The 14,067-nt window shown below is 37.0% G+C and overlaps 1 protein-coding gene and 1 long non-coding RNA gene across 3 annotated transcripts; one reads left to right on the forward strand and one right to left on the reverse strand.

The window, feature by feature from the left end:
• Nucleotides 1–282: 282 nt before the first annotated feature.
• LOC137965644 (autophagy-related protein 8C-like) lies at nucleotides 283–4,338 on the reverse strand. 2 transcript variants are annotated; one of them, XM_068811924.1, is made up of 6 exons: nucleotides 3,537–4,338; nucleotides 3,203–3,260; nucleotides 1,561–1,616; nucleotides 1,424–1,476; nucleotides 775–893; nucleotides 283–691 (listed from the first exon to the last, which is right to left on the reverse strand). In XM_068811924.1, exons 1-6 carry the CDS (start codon nucleotides 3,576–3,578, stop codon nucleotides 594–596), a joined length of 426 nt encoding a protein of 141 aa, XP_068668025.1. In that variant the 5' UTR covers nucleotides 3,579–4,338; the 3' UTR covers nucleotides 283–593. The 2 variants fall into 2 exon arrangements, with proteins under 2 accessions (XP_068668025.1, XP_068668026.1); XM_068811925.1 differs by having other exon boundaries at nucleotides 3,398–4,337.
• A 631-nt stretch (nucleotides 4,339–4,969) lies between these two features.
• Nucleotides 4,970–5,949, forward strand: LOC137966684 (uncharacterized). The gene is made up of 2 exons (XR_011116232.1): nucleotides 4,970–5,469; nucleotides 5,567–5,949. It is a non-coding gene; the product is annotated as an uncharacterized lncRNA (long non-coding RNA).
• The last annotated feature ends 8,118 nt before the right edge of the window (nucleotides 5,950–14,067 follow it).

Genomic DNA, 14,067 nt, shown 5'->3' on the forward strand with positions numbered 1-14,067 from the left:
CGAAGTTCCAAATGAACGCCATCCATGCATGTTTCTTTCTTTCTTCCTTGTATCGAGAGATTTGCTACGATCTAAGCTCCAAATGAGCCTATTCTGCTTCCCCTTTTAATGTTACTAAACGATTCCTGCTTAATTTTACTGTTTGAGAGCTTTTTCATGTATGCAAACCCTTCAAAATCCGTTCTCAGTGGCCTAATATAACCTCTTGTTGTGGTCGATTTACCTTGGAAAACATCACAAAAATGAAAGAGATATGCCTTAGCAATTCGTTTAAATCCTGCTCAGTCTGGTGACAACCACTACTGCGATGGGAAATTCTGAGAACTTCTCATGTCAATGCTCCAATGAAAATGGTTAAAATGGATACAACCAAACGAAGCAGTTTCCACAGGCTTTCACTCTATTTGATGAGAAATTTGAAAAAGCTTGGTAAGCTTGATTTAAAGTAACATTCAACGATGCTAAGCTCAATTCAGATTGAAGTGACCTGGGTATGTGATAGAAAACATTCTAAACAGAAACCAGAGCAAAGGATATACACGTTTGCTAGTCTTATGTATAGAGTGGAACCAACTCGAACAACGGCTACCATCTTAAAAGATTAGCCCAAAAGTGTTCTCTCCACTGTAAGACATGTAAAGAAATCCATCTTCATCCTTGTTTTCGTCGTAGATTGCAGACATCATGGCAGCTGCAAAATCAAATTTACTGAGTCATGGTTTCTGTGTCTTCTTTATATCATAAAGAATGATACATAATGGATAATCCCCTCACCAGTAGGTGGCAATACATTCTTGACGAAGATAAAAATGGCCTTCTCTGCACTCAATTTAATCCTCTTCCTTACCACATAAACAAACTGCCCTACAGTCAAATCTGCAGGAACAAGGTATCTGCATTTGTAGCAGAGCAACAACAGTAAGATGCAGTTGAGTTAAATGAATCCGCCTCTGATCTGGTCGATCGCTAGCTAACTCGTCACACTTACACCCAACCTGTAGTTGACACTTCCATTCATATGCACTGTTCTTATGATTTTGTGCAATATATATTTGATGATTTCATGTAATATATATTTTTAACTATGGCTTTGCAAGTTTGGCGAAGAACTACTTCAGCAGTCTAATTTCCGCTACCTGGAAAATGTGTTCTAGACAATAATTTGTGTTCAAAGAAAAATGATACACAAATGGAGCATAAGAGGCAAACAGATTGCTCAATTGTACAATATGTAAAGGAATATAATTTTTGTACTTTTTATTGTTATTATTTTTGAATGTTAATTACACAGGCACACTATCTTTTATTCCTGGTAAGACTTGAATTCAAGAACTCACTTGAATTGGGGTACTTGATTGGGTAAGAACATAGAAAGAGAACAAAAACATGTAAAAAAAAATGTAACTAAAAGGCTCCAACTCACTTCTTCTTGTCAATATCTGGTATGTCACTCTTTTCAGCCTTCTCCACAATGACCTATATTGCATGAATACTTGAATAAGAAATCAAATCACATGAGAATGAAATCCACCAAAGGTAGAAAACTCTATTAGTTCTTACTGGAATTCTATCAGGGTACTTCTCTCTAATACGAGATGCTTCTGCTTGCCTTCTCTCTGATTTCAAACACAATGAAGAAATATTACGAAAAGATCTTCAGAGAGCAAAATTAAAACACTTAAAATTATAGTAAACAGATAAGTCTCAACTTGCAAAAGACATTGTAAAATTACATCACTTGACATATTGATGAGAGATCAAAGGAATCTCTATGATAACTCTAACAGATGCTACTAGTCTGACATATTCCTTCAGAAAGTACCACCATATTAGCTATTAGTTAATAACATATCATGCCAACTTAATAAGACCATTGATAAGCATGTCTAGTTTGGATGGGTCACTATCTAACACAGATTCCCATTTTTCTATCAAATCTATTAACTTCAAAAGTATAAGCAAGGGTTAACCACAGAACAAAAGAAACAAAAGACCAAAATAATGACAAAATTAAATAGATAATGAGTTTTTAGATCCTTTGTGTTGGTCCCAGTCAGGACTAGACAAATCTTCCATTGCATGTAAGAGAGAACCCCTTTTCCTCTGAACTGAAGAGCAGGATCAATACTGTAGTAAAAACATGTAACATCTTTTCAGTATTGGAATACTGATTATTTCAGTTACTCTCTCCAATGATCCCAAACCCAGTTAGCAACCTCCTCAACTTTTGGGTCTCAAGAAAATGAATGAATAATCACACCAGGTTCTGATCCAGGTGCCCCAAGATTCAACCTGATCTGTAACATCGATCTGCTTACAAAATACTGATCAATAATATGGGTTTTCCAGCCAAACATGCACCTTCAATACCTTGTTACATGATTAATTTTGAAAGTTAAACAACCCTGACACCTAGTTTTAGGTGTTTACTATAGTAGTCATCAAGCCAAAAAACAAAATAAAACAACAAAAATGTAATTGAGACACCTCTTCATTTACTTTTAGTTTGATCCAGTAAAGAAGGTTATAAACTAATTAAAAAGCTCAAACATCTCTACTGATAAAGCTTTACACCTTATTGAAGACAAATTAAGGCAGAACCAACAGCTATTCAAGGTAGCTCCAGAATTATACTTACAATGGGCTTGTTGAGTAGCATGCCTATGCTAACTCCCCAAGAATGACTCCAAAATTGGTATATTATATTTTGCAGGTTCAACAAGCACTCATACATAGCAGAGTATATGAGTTACTATGAGCCATTATTATATGAAAATTCTTGTTAATTTTAGGGAGTTCTCAAACAGAATTTTCTTCACAATGATGTACTTTACTAAATAAGAAAAAGACAAGTAAGAAATCAATAACCCCAAAACACCTAGAACTAATACTTAGAAATGCCTAAAAGATCAAAAAGAAAAAGGGAAAAATCTAGCCATGAAATTTCAGTAATAAGAAAGGTGCAGGATACCCTGACATAAACCAGCTGAACAGATAGAAAGTGGGGAAAAAAATTCAAACTTTAACAGGGAAAGGAAATCGAATACAATTTGGTCCCAGAAACAAAATAGACTGGGTGGGCTATTCGATGAACATATAACTAGAACACATATTCCACTTGATCCAAAGGCAACATGCCAAATACAAATGGATTTAACAAAAAATCCCGCTGCAAGGAAAACTGCAGAGAAATAGAACATACCCAGAGGATGTTCCAACTTGAAGGAGCTTTTTGCCATGGCGAGACCCTTCCCTGCGATCTTAAAACATGAAAATAACATACCCAAGGCAGAATTAACGCAACGATACTAAAACTAAAGCAAAAATAGAAAGAAAAAGAAACCCAGAGAGAAGAAAAGAGAATTATTCGAGATTTGAGCGAGAATCTTAATCATACCAAGAAGAAAAGGAAGAAACGAAAGAGAAGATGCTGTCAAAATCAGCAGATAGGCGAAGACGGGAAGAACGGAGATGGCTTATAAAAGATGATTAGAGTTTTCCGAGGACGCACGAAAACGTGAACAAGCGAAACGAACCTTGCCCTTTCTCTGGAAATCAAGGAAAGTTGGTTTGCCCATTCGAGAAGGAAAAGAAAACTATTTAATCAGTTCGGGATTTTTTATTCTGGTTTTCGAAGGAACAAGACAACTTCACATGTACGGAACTGAATCTTCACATGTACTTAACCAAATGACCTACAACAAGTTTTTTGTAACTAATCTCATATATTTCGGTTTCCAGGACTAAGAAAATCTCAAAGATAACACTATAAAAATGAAGTTTAAACAGAATTTAATCTGGCGGTGCATGTTAATCGGAAGCTTGAAATTCTCTAGCCATATTTCTTTTCTTTCCAAATGTAAAAAAATATTATCCAACAGAGTGGGAACTGATTATCCAGGTTTCTTCTCATTTGGGTGTTTTCCAAATTTCAGATGGCTGGATAACTGTAAATAAATTGGGCATATATACGGTATTGTATGTACAGCACTAATCCTGTATCATGTTATCAAACGAGATTGAACCAGTTAATTGAATTGGGTTCAACTACAGGTAATTTCCACACGATCCCTGATTCTTCAATAGACCAGATCAACAGCAAGAGAGTAGTAGACAGGGATGTAGAGTCCCCTCCCTCCCCCCTTCTATTTCCTGACAAAAAATATAAAGAGGTGAGGTCTGGCTATGGCCCTTCCTACAACTCAGAGAGAAAATGGAAGAGGGTACTTCCCTCGTCCTGTTTCTTTGGCAGGGGTGATGCCCCCAGCTATCCCTTGTTGTGCTTGCAGGAGGGACCTGCTGCTTCCTCTTTGTGGAAAAGGGGAAGGCTAGTGCTCTTCCTCCCTTCCCCTCCAACCCCCATTTTTAAAAAAAAAATTCAGTGCCTTAAAGGATAACATGGGCCAACCAGCCAATCACCTTTCAAGTCGGTGGCCTGGTCGAATCTGGAATTGCCAATTTCGTAAGCCAGTCACTAATAACTGATCTTTCTCAACCTTCTCTGTCTCGAATCCCTAAAACCATTCAAATCGTTTGAACGTTTGAATGAGGTTCCACTGTGCCAACATCCCCTGCTCCTCACCATTAATGCAAATTAAATTCATAGATTCGATGCTCTCTGGCCCTGGACCTATTTGCATCACCCTTCAATGAATATGCTAACTTCTTTCTTTGTTGTTTTGTATGAGGTCGTTGGGAAATTTAATGCTCACCTCTCCTTCCTCTTCCATTACATACCTCGTCCGTCCCCTGCTCTCTCTCGCCATTCCAGAAACGAGACCCAGAACGACATTTTCCATTTCCTTCTTCTCCCCCTTTTGTCTTCCTCTTCCCGGTTTTCCTAAAGAGAAGGTATCTTTCTGAAACTAGTCGATATCTCTTTCAAGTTCTGCAGAGTTTATTAAACTTTCTGGGCGATCTGCTCTGGTTTCTGATGAGGCATTTTTGAACGGGATATTGGCACGGTTCAATCAGAATGGGGTGCTCAGACTTGATGGGCTCTTCTACTCGGATTGAGCCGTGCCAATATCACGTTCCAGCAGCATTTGCTGACTGATTCTCCGGTGCCATTTTTTTTTAAAATTTAATATCTTCAATAGGTAACTGAAGGGAATCTTCAGATATGTAACTAACTGTGTTGCCATGAAAAGCTTGGTACTTACACATGTATCCTGCGAAGCATTCATATTTTTCATTGCAGACAAATCCATTTCAGAAGATTTGGGGCGTGAAATTTTCAGCCGTTTTATTTCTAGTTTCAGTTCTAGCATCCGAGCAGAAAAGTTTTTTGATATTCTCAAACTAACTCTTGAGTCTCACCGAGTAGTTGAAGTACATGCTTTCTCAAACTTCGAAACTTTTATAGCAACTCTGATTCAAGAGCAATGTTTGGCGGAAGTGAAGATGGACGAGGTTATGTTACTTTTGGAGACAACAGTAAACGTACTAACAAAAGAATTGAAAAAATAGGTACCTCCATATTTTTCATATCTGATGTTTTATTATGTAGAAAGGTTGATGAAAGTTGTCTATGGAGGAGCTAAACATTTTTAGTATTGTTTTAAAGGCATGGCTGGGTTTTCCTGTTGTTGCTTGCCTTGAATATTTCCAACCATTGGTTCCAAATGCACAGTCGCCCCACCGTGCCGCTCCTTGGGAGAAAGAAGTTGATGGGTACCGCCAAGTGCAGCGTCAAAGATGCCTTAAAGGCGAGCTGGTGCATTGTACTCTTCCATTGAATGGGGTTTCCAGCATGGCTGACGGAACCTTGAAGGTGAAGCTGTGTCGGGAAAATTCCGGTGACCAGAGCACAAGGAGACAGAAGCATTACCGCGGAGATTCTTCTCCTTCCAGTGTTTTTCGTCCTTTCATTACTTTGTTCTGGACAAGATGATCAATTTGTACACAATGGCAATTAGTTCGACGTGAATTAAATCTTTCTTTCTTTCATTACTTTGTTCGTAACAGAGGGTTTGTGTTTGCTACCCATCTGCATGCGATTTCGTTCAAAGAGATCGAATGTTTCAGAATCGGTTTTTCTTATTCTAGAGATGACCAGAGCTTCTTGTTTTTGCCTGCACTAAGAACACGAAATCAACCCAGAAGCGAAAAACAGTAATCCAATTTACAGAACTGGAGGTCACTTTTTTTTAACTTTTTAGCTTTTGATTACGAATCAAACTCATAATTTCAGCATTTCCATTTGACACAGCGACGAGAAGCATCAACATATGTGTGCCGAAGATGCCACACCAGAAAATTATTAATCCATCCGCCTTTGCCTTCTTACTTTCAGTTTCTTCTTCTCCAAATCTTTCACTCTTCCATTAACATGTCATTTGCTGGTCTTTAAGCTGCTACAACATCCACTTCCGTGGAAGGAACAGATCGAAGAATCTCTGAAAGCTCAGAAGATTTTGAACATGGCTCAAAAGTGCAACGAAAGAACTCCATTAAAAAGCAACCACTCTTTTAGAGCTTACTCTTCACGATTCTTGCGAAGATCAGGAAACACTGATTTTGTGGATTCGGCAAACCATGTTTGATCGTCTATCCTCCTCAATTTGCAACACAATTCATCAAACTACGTATATCTCATTCCTGAGTAAAATATGGTTTTAGTAATAAAAATGAGCAGAAATTTGAAGTGGCAATGCTGCAGAAATGAAATTCATTCCATGAAGACATTTTTCAGTATAATTATTTTTTAAAGAGTTTATCAGATTGAACAAAGTCTGGTATTGTAATTCAATGTAATGAATTACTTCAAACCAATTTAAAAACTCTTATTTTTTTATTGAATATTAGTTGCCTTAGCCAAAACTCGAAGCTTAAAAGTAAACCAGTGGCTCATTTTTACAAGGTTGAAGTAGTAATTTCAGGCAGCATGGAGCTCTTTTGATTTTTCTATTGAACTACCAAATGGGCATCCCCTTTCCTCTCTCAGGAATCGCTTCATCGGCAAAAATGGGGAGAGAGATGAGAGAGCTGGTTCCAGAGGGAGTGGGTAATTTTATCCTGCAGAGCTTCCATGAAGTGAAGCAGATGGCCGAGAAGCAGACCGGGTCAGAAGACGGCGCCGGGAACTTCATCGTGGAAAAATGGCAGCAATTCCACATCCTTCCTCCCGGAGCCAGATCCGTCACTGGCTTGTGGTGGGCTTCATGTTCCTCTTCGCCGCGATGACTCTCTTAATCACCGTGCCTATTCTCGTCTACATTCTTAAATGTTTCTGCGTTTTTTTTATTAATCTCATCATGGGAGTGTTAGCGGTGATCTTCGCCTCTCTTGCCTGTATCTGCTCTTGTTTCGTGGGTGTGATAACGGGGTCGATTTCGACCGTAGTGAAAGGCTTCGTCGTTTGCTTGAGGAGATGCTACCCTTGCTTCTTTTCATCCGGAGCGAAGATGATGAGAGCTCCCAGCAGGCCTGGCGTTTGGATTCCCAGACCTTCATTCGAGAGCAATCCGGCTGAATACTTCGTACTGATGATCTCTGTATTCTCAACTGTGAACTCGATATAGTAGTTGATGTAAAAAACTAAAGATCCTGAGACCCTTTTTATCAGATTCTCTATCAGTCCAGTGTGATCTTTGTAACTGAGAATCAGACTATCAAGAAGGAAGGATCCTATAATTTCAAACTGTTAAAGAGCGTTTTGTTTGCAGAAGAACTACCATTCTTGGCTTTTCTTCTTCAAGGGGAAGGAAATGTTGAATGGGTATTTTTTTTTCAGAATAATTTAAACTGTAATCAGTTGAGAAAAACTAAATGAATTTCAGGTACCGTAAATTACTCAAGTCAATGTGGAGTTGGAAAGATCAGGCTGATAGTGGAAACATCAATTATGTCATGTGATGAGGTAGAAACTCTTAACCTCTCCTAAAGTCAAGACTTCTGTTAAATCGGAGGTCATATCCGAAAATGACTAGTCGAAACCTCTTTTACCGACTAATAAATTTAAGATATTTTATCTCATTAATCTATATAGGACTATTCCTTAATAACTCCCTGGACTTTTTTACAATTGGATTTTTTTACAAAAAACAATGGCAAGAGGTGAGAATTTTACAACTTAGTAATTTTTGAGTTGAGTCGAGTTAGGTCAAGGCGAGTTGAGTCGAGTCAAGTCACATTGTGTAGAGTTGAGTTGAGTCAAGTTTGTAGAAACGAGTTGAGTTGAGTCATGCCATGTCAATCGACTCTTTTGAGTTGAGTTGTGTTGTGTTGAGTCATTCTAGAGGGAGGAACTCAGTGTTGAGTACTTGTTGAGAGAAAGACAATATGAGTGTATTAATGTTTACTAGTTGAAATGTTTAACCCTTTGTGGTTGCTTTATTATTACTTTAATACCCATTTCGAAGATGAAGTTCGTACAGATGAATAAAATGAAGATGCAAATGAAGTTCACCCCCCCCCCCCCCCCCAAATCTAAGTGGTCAATTTTTACAAGGTTACATGTGTAATTTCGGACAACATGGGTCTCTTTTGATTTTTCTATTGAACTACCAAATGAGCATCCGCTTTAAAAATCCCCCGGATCTCCCCCTTTCCTCTCTCAAGAATCGCTTCATCGGCAAAAATGGGGAGAGAGATGAGAGAACTGGTTTCAGAGGGAGTGGGTAATTTTATCCTGCATAGCTTCCATGAAGTGAAGCAGATGGCCGAGAAGCAGACCGGGTCAGAAGACGGCGCCGGGAACTTCATCGTGGAGAAATGTCACCAATTCTTCATCCTGCTGCAGAACGCTGCGATGTTTCTGGCGGAAAAGCTGGAGCACATCCTTCCTCCCGGAGCCAGATCCGAGACTCTCCATCACTGGCTTGTGGTTGGCTTCCTGGTCCTCTTCGCCGCGGTGATTCTCTTAATCACCGTGCCTATTCTCGTCTGCCTTCTTAGATGTTTATTCGTTTGTTTGATTAATCTCATCATGGGAGTGTTAGCGGTGATCTTCACCGGTCTTGCCTGGATCTACTCTTGTTTCGTGCGTGTGATAACAGGGTTGTTTCATGGCTTCGTCGTTTTGTTGAAGAGATGCTTCCCTTGCTTCTTTTCATCCGCTGTGAGGATGATGAGAGCTCCCGGCAGGCCTGGCGTCTGGATTCCCAGATCTTCTTTCGAGAGCAATCCGGCTGGATATTTCAGGGTGCTGCACGCTGAGGTTTGATTGAAGGGATTTGGGGATCTCCATCTCCAAGTGGATAGTATCGTACTTATGATCTCTGTATTGTCAATTGTGAACTCTATATAGTAGTTTAATGTAAAAAACTAAAGATCCTGAGACCCTATTTATCAGATTCTCAATCAGCCCAGTGTGATCTTTGTAACTGAGAATCAGATTATCAAGAAGGAAGGATCCTATAATTTCAATCTGTTAAGAGTGTTTTGTTTGCATAAGAACTACCATTATTTGCTTTTCTTCTTCAAAGTAGAGTCGAGTCAATTGTGAACTCGATATAGTAGTTGAGAGTCGAGTCGAGTCAAGTCATGCTGAGTCGAGTGGAGTCAAGTCGTGTTGACTCTTTTTTGAGTTTGCAAGCCCGACTTGGGTGTTAATCTAGAGAGAGGAACTCGGTGAGAGTACTTGTTGAGAGAAGACAGTATGAGTCTATTAATGTTCACTAGTTGAAATGTTTAACCCTTTGTCGTTGTTTCATTATTACTCAACGTTGTGGAAACATCTCCTTTAAGAAGTTATGGTTGTCATAAGAGAAGTATACTAAAAAGGCACTTGAGAAATTCAATAACTACACCTCTAACTAGCCATTCAAAGTTCAATAGTTTGTGTCTAGATGAAGAGAAGAGAGAAATGGACAATTTATTTTATGTATCAGCTATAGAGAGTTTAATGTATGTTATAGTATATACTTGACTTGGCATAACACATTGAACAGGTGTAGTAAGCAGATACTTGTTAAGTTGTGGAGTCTAATTAATACCTTACGCAAAGTCGACATGTGGATCGACGAGTTTTCTTTTTATATTTGGGGGCGCACTTGCTATTAGGGTTATCATCGAGAAGGATCATCAGTTGTAGCCGAGAGAGGTTAGGAAAAAACATTTTAGTGTGTGTGATTTCCTTCGTAAATCACTTCATCATCATAGTGAAATATTGCAGTGGCGGAAGATAGGATGTAGTGTCACCTTGAAGCGAATTTGTATAAATCTTGTGTTTTTTGTGTTTGTTTTATCTTCTTCTGCTATTATTATCGTTCTCGTAAGTATTGAAGTATGACGTCAAATTCATAACAATACCTTGCAAATTTAGGTATGCAAATCCCTATAAGCGAGTCGAGCCAAGTAAAGCCCCTTAAAGCGAGTTGAGTCAAGTCGAGTCCATAGAAATGAGTCAAACTTGAGTCCCTAGAAGCCAGTAAGTTGAATTGAATCTTTTGGCTTTTAGAAGCCCGACTTGGGTGTTAATCCAATCAAGTTCACTAGCTTAAATGTTTAATCCTTTGTCTTCCCTTCATTATTATTCAACATTGTGGAAACATCTCCTTTAAAGTAACATAAAATACTTTTATTTTAAGTTTTGAGAAGGACATAAAGGAATATGAATTGAGCAAAAAATAAGTCAAAGAAAACATTGTGAAGACTGAGACTTCTCTTACAGAAGACGACTCATTAATTAAGTTAGCAAGTAGCATGTATTGAATTTAAAAAAAAATCCTTTGATTGTTGTTTTTCAATTTTTACCTTCTCGAGTTGAAGACAGTCAAGGTGTCATCAGAAGAGGTGGCTAATTGAAAACCAACCCTTTGACGTAGTTCGATCTAAGACACAAACTGCACTATCGCCTAATAATTGCTAGAATAAATAAATATGATTTCAAAGTGATTGTGCAAGTTTCGAGTAAAGATTATAGTAAGCAAATAAAGATTTCAAAGTAATAGCTCAAAAATACTTAGCTCTTTGGAATATGACTTCTCAAATCTTCAAAATTGAACTCCAAAATCAATATCAAAGTGTAGGGATTTTTGGGAGTGGTCTTGGAAGCCGTATGAATTGAGAGCTGTGTTGTTTAGGGCGAAATTAACTAAAATCAATTGTACTTAGCATTTCAAAGTTGAACCATTGAGCTTGGTGTGAGATACTTTGCCCTTTTCCAAATAAACAATTACGAGAAAATACTTAAATGTTTCTCTCTTGAGTTGTTAATTACATTAATTACATAGGTAACTCACTTTATAAATTTTGAAGACCTAGCTTCACCAAATTGAATCTTTGAATCTCCTTTTGCAACTCTTATATGCCACATCTTTTGAAAGTATGTGGACCATTTAAACGACCTTCTATTATCGATCGATCCCCCTTCTTCAGTCATTCAACCTTTTTGAATTGGCTGATCAAATGCTCGGTCGAATAGATCTTCATTGTGGTTTTTTTCTCTCCTTGTTGTTTGAACAAATTCTTTTTGGTTGAACAATCTTCTTATCAATGTTTTGTTTTTTTCCTTTTAATTCCTCTTCTAGCCTCCTATGGGTTAGTTGTTCGAATGTTTGGGTGTAGGGATTCTAACCAAGTACTTCCTCTCTCCTCATTGTTCGAACAATTCGCTTCATACCGTTCAAATGGATGATCTTTGTATTGCTTATTGTGTTGAGTCTTTCTAAGTACTATTATAACGCTAGTTAAGACAAAATCTTCCCTACAGTTTTATTTCTCTTGTTATGTTGAACAAATACTACTAGGCTATTCAGTCATTCAATTTTTTGGCTCAAGATGCTTGTATCCTTTTTCCACAGACCATTCAAATATTTTTTGGCCGGTCAAATAGTTGACTCTCAAAACAAGATTTGAAGCTTCTTGAGTTCTCTGAATTTACTTAATGCGTATTATTAGTTGATTAAATATTTGTTATCATTAAAATTAAATAAAAAATCTTAAAAGCCATAGAATTAACTTAAGCCTAGTGGTCCATTAGAACAATTGATGAGTTTCTTTCACCAATTTTTTTCGTGCTAACCGTTCTCTAGGTATTATTTGTAGAATGATTTGTGTGCTTAGCTTAAACAACTTCTTTAGTTCATGTGCCCATAATCAACTTCTTCATTTTCACCTCAAAATGACTAGTTTGATTTAGTAAGTATTTTCTCAACTGATAAACACAAGATATTCTTCGATTATTCTAATAATAAGAAAGGTATCTTGCTTTCTTAACAACAAAGTATTGTTCAAGGATATATGAAAGTTCAACAAGAATTCCCAATTCATTTCAAAATATTTTTCTTTTTAATTTGATGGCTTCTTCATTTTTAGTTTGTGTCCAAATTGGAGAGAATAGAGAAATGGAGAAAATTTCTAATGTATCAGCAATTGAAAGTTTAATGTATGCTATAGTATATACAAAACCCAACATAGCTCATTGAACAGGTGTGGTAAGTAGATACCTTACAAATTTGGGTAAGCAAATCCCTAGAATCGAGTCGAGCCGACTCAAGTCCCTAAAAGCGAGCCAAGTCGAGTCCTTAGAAACGAGTCCTAGGTCGAGTCCCTGTAAGCCACAAATCGAATCTTTTGGCTTTAGAAGCCCAACTCGGTGTTAATCTAGACAGAAAAACTTGGTGTGAGTACTTTAGAGGATAGACTTTTTTATGAGTCTATTAAAAGAAAAAGTGGTTTATCCTTTGTCTTTGCTTCATTATTATTCAACGTTGTGGCAACATCTCTTTTAAAGTAACATAAACCACTTTTCTTTTAAGTCTTGAGAAGGACATAAAAGGAATCTGACCAAAAGCAAACCAAAGAAAACGTTGTGAAGACTAAGACTTAGAGTTTCTCCTAAAGAGGATGACTCTTTGATTAAGTTTGCTAGTAACATGTATTGAAGAATAAAAAAGAATAAATATTGTTGAAAATAGATTAAAATGAAATTAAATAATTTATAATCACTAAATACATATAAAATACATAAAAATTGTACAACTTATTAAAATATAAAAAATATATAAAAAGATAAAGTTATATATAGAATATAAAAATATACAACTATATAAAAAGAGAAGTTCACCTCACTAGATCACGGGGGAGGACGCAATGAATGCCTCTCTCACTTTGTTCGCAACTTTAGAAAGAACTGGCACATCTCATCGAACTTAAACTATAGAGTTTGATGTTGATCTTGTAGCTACTGTATCGCATCCTGAGTCTACCACAACTCATCCTCCAGCTATGATATACGAATAGAAGACGCTCGAGTTGTCCTCAAAAGAGGTGGTTGACCAAAACCCAACCCCCTTGATGTAGTCCGATCTATGACACAAATAAAAAAGGACCCTAGTTTAGATAGAACATATAAGTACATGGATGTTTTAATTTCAACCTTAAATTTTGAATTCTAGGCGAACCCCACTTCAAATTCCATCGCTAGAATAAATAATATGATTTCAAAGCAATAGTACAAGGATTCAAGTAAAAATTATATTAAACAAATAAAGATTTCAAAGTAAAAGCTTATTAGAAGATGGCTTCTTAAATCTTCAAATTCGAACTCCAAAATCAATTTCAAAGTGTAGGGATTTTTGGGAGTGGTTGTGGAAGCCTTAGGAATCGAGAGTTGTGTTGTTTGAGGCAAAATTAACTTAAATAAATTGTTCTCCGACTTTACTTAATACAAATATTAGTTTATTAAATATTTATTATCATTAAAATCAACTTAACAAAATCTTAAAACCCATAGAAAACTTCTTCATTATCACCTCAAAATGACTAGTTATTAGATTTAATAAATATTTTCTCGACCGATAAACACAAGATCTTTTCCATCCAAAATTTATATAAAATTATTCTAATAATAAAAAAGGTATTGTTCAAGGAAATATGAACGTTCAACAAGAATTCCCAATTCATCTCAAAGAATTTTTCTTTTTAGTTTGATGGCTCCTTTCCAAAAGAGAGAGATTCCCCCTAAGCTTTTTTATGTTGGTCGTCCCTTCACTACTAAGAAATTATTCCCACTAATTTTCTGTCCATATGGACAATGTGCCGAAGAGGACAAACCAGAATCCTTCGTTCCTGCCATTGGCATCACTGCAAGCGGGCCCTAATTGCTCACGTTTCTGAATG

The sequence above is a fragment of the Aristolochia californica genome, unplaced genomic scaffold, assembly GCF_029961685.1.
Source record: "Aristolochia californica isolate CCGP_79_NKW_82.1479 unplaced genomic scaffold, dmAriCali1.0.hap1 SCAF_5, whole genome shotgun sequence".
Lineage (NCBI taxonomy): Eukaryota > Viridiplantae > Streptophyta > Magnoliopsida > Piperales > Aristolochiaceae > Aristolochia > Aristolochia californica.